This window comes from Montipora foliosa, chromosome 6 (genome assembly GCF_036669935.1).
Source record: "Montipora foliosa isolate CH-2021 chromosome 6, ASM3666993v2, whole genome shotgun sequence".
NCBI classification, from domain to species: Eukaryota; Metazoa; Cnidaria; class Anthozoa; order Scleractinia; family Acroporidae; genus Montipora; species Montipora foliosa.
The window spans coordinates 7,166,868-7,176,867 of NC_090874.1; the positions used below are offsets into that span (position 1 = coordinate 7,166,868).

At 38.4% G+C, this 10,000-nt stretch overlaps 2 protein-coding genes across 2 annotated transcripts in view; one reads left to right on the forward strand and one right to left on the reverse strand.

Moving 5' to 3' along the window:
- The window catches only part of LOC138006538 (ectonucleoside triphosphate diphosphohydrolase 4-like), a 9,967-nt gene extending 4,251 nt beyond the window's left edge, over positions 1–5,716 (reverse strand). Inside the window, exons 1-6 of the mRNA XM_068852926.1 lie at positions 5,504–5,716; positions 4,132–4,559; positions 1,528–1,782; positions 1,054–1,119; positions 632–741; positions 1–158 (exon numbers count right to left, since the gene is read on the reverse strand). The exon at positions 1–158 is cut by the window's left edge and continues 15 nt beyond it. Of these exons, the coding sequence (XP_068709027.1) occupies positions 1–158; positions 632–741; positions 1,054–1,119; positions 1,528–1,782; positions 4,132–4,559; positions 5,504–5,514 (1,028 nt within the window). The 5' untranslated portion in view covers positions 5,515–5,716. The remainder of the gene's footprint in view (positions 159–631; positions 742–1,053; positions 1,120–1,527; positions 1,783–4,131; positions 4,560–5,503) is intronic.
- Positions 5,717–5,824: 108 nt separating this feature from the next.
- Positions 5,825–10,000, forward strand: part of LOC138006539 (T-complex protein 1 subunit eta-like) — an 8,786-nt gene continuing 4,610 nt past the window's right edge. The window contains exons 1-7 of the mRNA XM_068852927.1: positions 5,825–5,902; positions 6,081–6,234; positions 6,314–6,420; positions 7,602–7,727; positions 7,888–7,940; positions 8,328–8,664; positions 9,906–10,000. The exon at positions 9,906–10,000 is cut by the window's right edge and continues 39 nt beyond it. Coding sequence (XP_068709028.1) covers positions 5,897–5,902; positions 6,081–6,234; positions 6,314–6,420; positions 7,602–7,727; positions 7,888–7,940; positions 8,328–8,664; positions 9,906–10,000 — 878 coding nt within the window. The 5' untranslated portion in view covers positions 5,825–5,896. The remainder of the gene's footprint in view (positions 5,903–6,080; positions 6,235–6,313; positions 6,421–7,601; positions 7,728–7,887; positions 7,941–8,327; positions 8,665–9,905) is intronic.

The following is a 10,000-nucleotide window of genomic DNA, read 5'->3' on the forward strand; positions in this document are numbered from 1 at the left end:
GTGTTATTGTGGGTGATGACAAACTCTGTGTATCTGTCCCGTGCAGCATTACCCCCAAATCCAAGAAATGTTGCAACATACAGATTGTAGTTGTGTATCGTTTGATGAGAGTCACAACCAAGATTCACTTGTGCACTCAGCTCTGATGGAACCCAAACCTTCAAAAAGAGTTATGCAAGTTACTCACTTTCCAGGTCATAAGTAAAGTTTTTTCCCCTGATACAAAATGACTTTTGCTGTTGAAATATTTTTTTTTACAGTTTAAAACACGAAGGAATCCTAGCAAAATTTTGCATGAAATGATCATACAATTTCCTGTTTAATTCTGTCCTTTGAACTCACTAATCCTAACTAAAAGGTGAGGCAGTGATTAATTAAGAGACTGGTCAAGCCTATGAATGGCTGCGAGGTTGCCGGTGACCTTGCATCGATACAGACCTCACTGCTTTTATCATGTAAATTGTGTTGTTGTAATGCTAATTAGTCCATATTAACATTACAAAAGCATGAAGGTTTGTATCAAAACAGGGTCACCAGCAGCCTCGCTTCCATTCTTAGGCCTGGTAACTTAGCCACAACTGTAAAATGGTCTATTAGAGACTGGTCAGTTTTATCCTTCATAAATACTTACAGACTTCCCAACCTCAAAGGCAATCTGGGCTGACCCTCCTCCCATATCTAAGGAACCCACAGTACTCTTGCGAGGGACTTCTGACACACTGCTGTTCAGGGTTGGTGAGCCTGTGGCGTGATAAAAAAAATTATCAGAGATACAAAGTGGGAGTGGTGTTTTGTTTTCCTGTTTATCTATGATGTTTGTTGTGGAAAGTCTACAGGGTAATTACTTCCAGAACTGTGCATAAATGAAATTTGCCAACTCTCTGTTATCTTAGCACTAATATACATGTGATTATTTCAGTGATATTGCTCTATGAAAAAACAAGGTCCTTCAGTGGCTGCCCCGCGAAATGCACAACTAGTATGACAGTCTTAAAATGATCTCTATATTTTGATGGCTAGTCAGAAAAAAATAATAAATTAATTTTTAAATACCTATGGTTTCATGAGAATGGTCAAATCTTCCAAGCTCAAAATTGACTGCAATCCATGAATAAATCCCTACCAAAATGAAAGGTCCAAATTAAAGAGATGAGGACCAATAATTTTTTTATAGAAAGACAAGGAAAAACTACTAACAATATTTTCAGGAAAATCATACAGATAATGGACATTACTCACATTATAACAAGCAGCAACCAAAAAACTCTATAAATTAAATGCAAATAGCCGATCAACTATTCTTTTGAATTTTAAGTTAAAAAACAAGGCAAAAAGAGCTTAGTAATTTCCAAGCAAACAAAATAATTATTAATACTCAAACGGCAGCCACTTGGGAATAAGTTGTATTTATAATATTTCTGAATTTACCACTCTATAGAAACCGGTAAATTTCAGAAATATTTTCATTGAAAGTTTTTGGCATTTTTCATGGCAGAGGAGGGGCCAAAAATAACCAACCCTTCTTACCTTCTTGTTTCCCTGTGATAACCTCAACATGAGAGGACATAAAATGAAAATTATATTTTAGAGGAATATCCACTCTAACATCATCTAGAATAGCTTCTTGGTCTGTAAGAGAAAGCATCCGCATCCCGGCTGTTGCTAGAATATACAGGGGTGTCTCCATGTGTTTGTCATGTGGAATTTGTTGGACAGCAAAGTTTAGAAGTGGTTCAAGGTAATATGAAGCATTTGAAGGTTGTTCGACCAGAGTGGAAATCCCTTAAATTTGAAAAAAACAAAACAAAAGAGTTACATTGTACATGTCAGATGGTAAACAGCTCTAAAACAAGTTACCGGTATGTAAAGAAATAGAGAGGTCTACAAAGAATTCACCCACAGTTTTTCCTGATATGGACCTCTGTGCAATACATATCCCACAGGCTGACACAATATGAAATTAACTGCCATACTGCTAAGTAGGGACAACTGTGGGTTCAAATTTGGCCCAATAGTAGTCTCCAGCTCATAGCCAAGTGCAACAACTCTATTGCTTAATTCATGGGAAGACTAAAAATCATGACATAAAATTCTGGTTACTGATGAGTAGAGAAAACTGCAGTGTTAAAAAAAGCTCTCAGAGCAAAGAAGAGAACCCACAAACTGAACCTACAAACCGGTACATACATGTACATGTACAGTAGGCGAGTTCAGGAATTTATGCCGGGGTGAAAGGTACAAGTACATGTAGATGCTTTCATTACTGTTTTGATGGAGTCAGGCTGGCATACATGTAAGTGGTCATCATCCATGCCTCCCATCTCTGCCTTTTTATGATTGTTCGTAGGTTGAGTTTTAGCCAATCTCCTCCTAACTCGAGGGTTGTTCTCTCTTGAGCTGTATTTTTCTATTTCCAGATTCTATTTCATGCCTTCACACAATGCTTTTCAAGTCTCAGGAATGCTAGAAATGGTGTTTTGAAGGGAAAACCAGAAACAAATTTTGAAGGGGGTGGGGGCATGACCACAGAACCCACAACCACATGAATGATGTTGAAGTTGGGGAGAAGAGCAAGGGGACACTTTGTGAAGCTTGTTGAAATCCGTGTGCATCTAATTGGTGGCATTCCTGGTGATTCATTGTATCTGCACTTTTGGTCCATTCATAGGCCAGGTAAAAAATATTGTTGAGCATAGACAGTTGTAATTCAGTCTCTAAATGGAGTGCAAGGGAGGCTAACTAGCAGGGTCACATGACAACCCTGCTTTCTTAGCCAATCTTGCTCCCTTAAGCTGTAAGCGTAAGCTCAAGAAAAAGGAATCGTTTCCATTTTCTTACGCTTATGTTTATGTTTATGCTCATGTCATGTTAATAGCAGTTACTCTGTTAACCGGTGGGTGAAAGATAGATCAAGGTCTCAGCTGTTTTTTATGCCCGCAGATATTCATTACAAGTAAATGGTGCCTACAATGACGTCCAAAGGTACTATTTTTTACGAGAAACTTGCAGAGGTGGATTTTATCCCTGCCTTTACGACAAATCGTCGGATAATTATGAAGTATCCTGAAATAAAATTCTTGGCCTGGAAGTTGCAGTTCCCGTATCAGATTCTGAAAGTGTTCTTGTTCTTTCCTCTATTGGGAAATATCCCTTACCCAACAAACATGGCTTGTCCTATTCTTCAGTGAGTTTTTTTTCCTGGAGGTAACTTCAAAAGTGTGCATGTATGTCTCGTCTCTTATGCTTATGCAACAAGAGTCCATTTCGTTTTGCTTATGCTTACATGTATGTCACAGTGTAAACCAAGCTTTATGACAAGATCATCAAGCATAAGCATAAACATAAGCATAATTTATTCACGATGAAAAAATAAAATATAAAAATACATCATGAAAAGGAAACACCAGGTTGACCCTATAACGTTTCCTGGAATTAAAAACTAAAACAAGCATCATAATTACATATTTACAAATTTACAAATTAAGGAAAGACTTCAGTCTGGTTTTAAAAATGTTAAAAGATTCAGCTTCTACTACGTGCAGTGGTAGGTTGTTCCAATCCTTTACTATACGAACGAAAAATGAGTATTTATAAGGATTTACTTTTGCGCTTTTCACAAATAATTTAAAAGGATGATTAGCACGTATCCGGGTATCTAAAGCTAGTTCGAAAAAGTCACTAAAATTTAAACCATTTAGGCCAAATACGGTTTTATAACACTCTACAAGGGAGATGTAGTGTCTGCGTTTCTCTAAAGTGGGCCATTTTAGAATTTTGAGGTGGTCTTCATACTCCATATCTCCTCTTCTTTGACCTAATGCAAGGCACAATGCTCTCCTCTGGACTTTTTCAAGTGCTAGGATGTCCTTGATTAGGTATGGACACCAGACTGGTACGGCATATTCGAGAACAGGACGCACTAAGGACTTATACAGGGTAGAGAAAGCTTCTACATTTGAGGGCCCAAGAGTTCTATAAACAACACCCTAGATTCTATTTGCCTTGTGCACAACGGCGTGAACTTGGGCGCTCCACGATAAATCAGAGGAGATAAGGACTCCTAGATCTTTCGTACACTTGACAGATGTAACACTTGATCCCATTGTATATGATTGAAAAAAAGGCTAATACCTGGTTTGATCTTCATCCTGACAGGGTTTCCTCTTGAATCCTTCATTTGCTTAACTTTAAGTAATTCATCCGGATTGCCATTATGCGGAGGCCAGTAGTAAATAAAAACACGCGAACCACTACTTCCACAATCAACAACTATTCCATAATGATAATGTGAATTGACACCGTGTTGATAAAAATCCTGTGAAGTGAAACGTTTTGTTTTGCTGTGATACCAAACTGAGTCAGACATAAAAAATATATATCCTAATAATAAGATTACAGCCAATGTTAAAAGAATAACAAATCGTGATGGCTGAGAGTTTGCTCCAAAAAGATGTGAAAATAATCTGCTCCTTGAAGAGCAGGGGCTGTCAGTTGGTCGCAAGGTTGATGTTACTCCAGGTCTTAAAAAGGAAGGAAGAACGGTCCAGCGAATCGAGATCCTATAAATGAGAGCAACAAAAATATTATGTAAACTATGTGATGTGAATTCTTGCTGTATGTAGCTAATCCAGCTGTCATACACAAGTAGAAAGAGCATGTAAGAGATCAGGACAACTGGCTTTTCATCTGACACATCTGCGACTTGTACGATTTTGTTTTTTAAGGCTGGTTTTCACTAGCGACAGAGTTGGAGTCGGAGTCGTAAGAGTGCTTATGACCTAGTGAAAATCAAAGATCTGAGTCGTAAGCGGAGTCGTCAGCGGAGTAATAAGCTCGACGGAATTGGAGTCGGAAGAATTATAATGTTCCCATTTTCTTCCGACTCCGCCTATGACTCCGTCGCTTACAAATGTATGATCCAGTCAAAACTGCATTGTCGGAGTCGGAAGCAGAAGCGGAAGAACCAACCAATGGCACATGTAATGCTTGGAATCGAGCATTCTGATTGGTTTATTCTTCCGCTTTTGCTTCCAACTCCGACAATGCAGTTTTCACTGAATTTTAAGCCATGGAGTCATATTAAGCAGAATTGGTATTCTGCTTCCCACTCTGACAGTTTGATTTTCACTAGATCTTATCACTCTGCGCTTCTGATTACAACTCCGACTCCAGCTTCATCGCTAGTGAAAACCAACCTTTAAAAGCGATAAGATGTATCGTATCGTACTTTAATTTTAATTAATGATAAACTGTCCCAAAGATCGTTAAAGATTGATTTAGAATATGTTGATCATTGACTAACAATTTCAGTGGATCTGGTGATATTAAACCAAGAATTTAAATCTTTCGTTTGTATACATGTCACGCACACTAATAAACGAAGTTCATTAGTATGAATGAAATGAAATTAAAATAATTAACCATCCGAGAAGGAAATGCTTAATACAAATGTAATTACATGTAGACCACAGCAAAATATATGTAAGTAGCTCTGAAACACTACCTTCCCACCATGATCCCGCGATTCGATGACAATCAAGCCAAGATATTTATCGCCATAATAGTTTAACCAGGACGAACAATCATTCACTCTCCTCATGATTCAACACAGCGAGTGATTAGCATTGCTTTGGCGAAGGAAAAAAATTGATAAAACACCGGCTTTACCACAGAGCGCCACGTATTTCTTTCTGCGGTTGTTCGTATGATTGGTTGTGGTTTGGTATAAGAGAAACGAAACTTCCTGAGTGTCATCTTGAGCCTCTCGAGCGTTTTGTCAGCGGAAAGACAAAAAAACCCAAACACAAAATTATTCTGCGCACTTTTCGTCACGGCCATTTTGAATGGCGAGAAGACCCTGGGATTGAGTGGTGGTGTGGTTCTGTCAGACTGTATCATGATGGTAAGGAAAGACTGCGAAAATCCTTCTTCATCCTTCCCATTTCATATCGAAAACCTTACTTTCCAGCTTAAACGAAGCAGATTAAAGACATATTTTTGTGTTTATTAAGGGTTTAAGTGGTAACCTTACCTTGTGTTGGCAAATTTAACGACATGTGTACTATTGTACGTTTTGACAGCAACCTGGAATAATTCTCCTCAAGGAGGGAACTGATTCCTCACAAGGTGTCCCTCAGTTGATCAGCAACATAAATGCGTGCCAGTTTATTGCTGATGCAGTACGTACAACGTTGGGACCAAGAGGGATGGATAAACTAATAGTCAATAGCGGAGGTAGTAGCTGTTAGGTTTGCCTTTGTTCTTTGTTATTTCGAATTCCTACTTTTGATTTCCTACTTTCTTTACTTGTAAGGGAAAGCTACAATATCCAACGACGGAGCAACTATAATCGGTCTTTTGGATGTTGTTCACCCTGCTGCAAAAACCCTTGTTGACATTTCCAAGTCTCAAGATGCTGAGGTAAATAGTGAAATTTCAAGGCCCATTTACCAGCATTTACACAACAGAAAATATGGCCTGCAAATGCATACGTATTCCCGGCGGTCGTTTCTCTTCCCTGAAAAATTGTGTCTGCAGACACGAGTTTGTAAACGATGTCTGGCATAACTACTTTTTTTCGGCCAATCACGTTGCATGAGAAAAGAGGCAGTCGGGTGATCTCCACACGATTTGTGTAATCGTTGTCAGTAGAGACCCTCTGAAATGATGAAGTAATGAATGCTGAAATCTAACAAGCTTTTAAAATCACATCAGTGCTAACCCATGTTATCCGCCATTGTTTTGACATGTGTTTACGTGGACAATGCGCAAGTACTTTGCGATTTGTGAGCCGAACTCTGATTGGCAAAGAATTTTACATCACAGAAATCGTTTATCAGCGTATGTCTGCAGACACTATTTTTGGGGGTAGAGATAGCCAGAAATACGTCTGTGTTCATAGGCTATAGCAAATAGTCACGGTTACAGAATACGGGGCCCACAATTGGCATATCATTGGATTATAACAAGAGCGCTTATATGTTGATCTTTCGTTCTTCAGAAGCTCTCTCTCCTCCATTAATAATTATTATTTGCAGACGCTGGCCCTGTTTGTCTTGCTGAGTGGCATTTATGTGGCATGTTTGAAAATGTCACATATAGACCTCATTCATATATGGCGGTCAATTTACGATTTTTTTGTCCAAGTGCAAATTAGCCTACCAAGCCTCGATACCATACAGTGAATTGAAAAGAATTCTTGCTCTAAAATGAGGCTTGGTAGGCTAATTTGCACTCAGACAAAAGAAATATAAATGTGACCACCATTTATGAATAAGTTCTATTGTCACTGGATTTGGTATCTTGATATCTTTGTCAGGTTGGGGCTATTTTTCAAGGTAGAGATCACGGGAAATACATCTGTGTTTGTAGGCTATAGAAAATAGTCACAGTTACAGAATAAAGGGCCCACAATTAGCATATCATTGAATAACGAGAGTGCTTGCATTTTGATCTTTCCTTGTTCAAAAGCTCTCTCTCCACCAATAATAATTATTACGTGCAGGCACTGGCCCTGTTTGTCTTGCTGAGTGGCATTTATGTGTCATGTTTGAAAATGTCACATTTTGTTACTGGATTTGGTTTCTTGATATCTTTGTCAGGTTGGGGATGGCACAACTACTGTTACTCTTTTAGCTAGTGAGTTTCTTAAACAAGTCAAACCATTCATTGAGGAAGGTGTTCATGCACAAGTTGCTGTGAAGAGCTTCCGTAAAGCAGCAAATCTGGTAAGTCTGTGAAGACACCCGTAACCACATATCTTTAAGAATAACTTCAGACTCCTTCCTGCTTGATACAGTTTTAGTGAGAGAGAGTCCAAGATTAAAAATTTTAGTTGTGCTGCTATTTGCGTGTGATTAAACAATTACTTTTGCTTCTTATTTTTAGGCCATTAAAAAAATTAAAGAAATTGCAGTACACATTAAGAAGGACGATCCTCAGTAAGACATTTATATTGTTTAAAATTTGGTTGTCTGTCTGCAGTAACCCAGCTTTGTCTTGTTTACAAGAAAATGAAATAATGAAATGTTTGCTTGGGTTTTATCAACTGCCTGCTCATCCCAGGTGGTGAGGTGTAGTAAAGCTGAAGCGCGGAGACCTTCGGCATCATTTCTCCTGTCCAGTGTCTTAAGTGCCTCTCAAGGTCATCATTCAACATGTCTTGGTGAACATCCGTTGCCTGGAGAAATGGCAACTTGCCCTAACAACATCGTTTGCTATGTGTGTTTTGGTGAAAATCTGTTGCTTGGAGATCAGGCAACATGCCCTATCACTTCCTTCTATTGTTAAAAATGTCAATGTGAAATCATAAGTTTTGAATTTTACAGGGAAATGCGAATATTGCTAGAGAGATGCGCTGCCACAGCTCTTAGCTCAAAGCTTGTCGCTGCCCACAAAGACTTCTTCTCAAAGATGGTTGTAGACGCAGTTATGCTGCTGGATGACCTTCTTCCTCTTAGTATGATTGGAATGAAGAAGGTCAAAGGTGGTGCTTTGCAAGATTCAAGACTCGTCGCTGGTGTTGCATTTAAAAAAACATTTTCTTATGCTGGGTTTGAAATGCAGCCTAAAAAATACAAAAACCCAAAGATAGCGCTCTTGAATGTTGAGTTGGAATTAAAGGCAGAGAAGGAAAATGCTGAAGTTAGACTTGACAATGTTCAAGTAAGTGTTTCTTGAAAGTCTCCAGGCAACATTCCAGGTGACTTGGCACTTTTTGCAAAATCCCTGTTACTTCGGCATCTTCTCACTGAACCTACTACACTTAAATCATGATTTGAACTTTCCTTTGGTGAATTTTTGGTCACTTTGCAGAAATCCTATGTACGGAGCAGGGATGGAGCAGTGGTCAGAGCACTCGCCTTTTAGCAAACTGAGTTTGTTGGGTCTCTGCTCCGCTCTGCTCTGCTCTAACAGGTTTTTCTCTGGCTACTCTGGCTTAATTCTCCTTTCACCAAAATGACCATCATTTGAGTTGAGTTGAGTTGAGTTGAGTTAATTTAGTAGGATTTTTTTGTAAAGCACTCACTTTAGGGTGAAGTAGGTATCTGCAACAAAGATTTTTTATTAATTTCTGGCAAATAATTTCCCAAAAATCTAATTTTAAAAATGTTATTAATCATGAGCTTTTATATTCTCATGCTCTTAACCAAACCTTTGGGCCATGGTTTTAGAAGAATCCAGAGGATATGTGATATTTTTATGATCTTTAGCCTACAATCTGTGAGAAAAGTTTTGACCTTATAGTTGTCCATTGTCTTCCAGTGATAATATGTTATCACACTCTCAGTGTTTGCAATTTGCGCTGCCCTCCTACTCCTCCTTGACAATGTCAGGTTTCACAGGGTTCAAAAGGTGCCCTTAAGAGGTCAACATTGAATGGGGCACTGAGGGGTAGCTTAAGTAGGTGCTTTAGGCTGATTGAATCATTGACATGCAAACAAGATGCCCTAATGACTTTTCTCCAGGATTGTAGTTTTGGAATCAGAACTCACCATACAACTCAGGTCTGGTTAATTGTGGCCAAAAAATGACCTAAATTTTGGCAGAAAGCATGTTGGGAAAGAAATTTGCTTGAAGCCATTAATGTTTTTTATTTTTCTGGTACAGTACAAGCAGTAATCAAAATTAAGGGATGAATGTGGTTAAAAAATAAAAAAATGTATTGTTGATTGCCTTATGTTATAGACCTGTTTCATAATGGCGGGCAAATAAAATATTCTTCTGTTTCAATGCTAATAAGCCTTTCTAGCCTCACTACGACGAGCAAATTTAAAAAGAATATAATTTGTTTCAAAATAAGGGCAGTACAGTAGGTCTAATTAACATAAATACAAGAGAATGTAAAGGAGGTCACCATTTATGAAAGTGGTCTATAAACAGTGTCTTTGATTGTGTTTTGACAGGAATATCAACAGATTGTTGATGCAGAGTGGGATATCCTTTATGATAAGCTAGACAAAATCGTTAAGAGTGGGGCTAAAGTTGTGCTATCAAAATT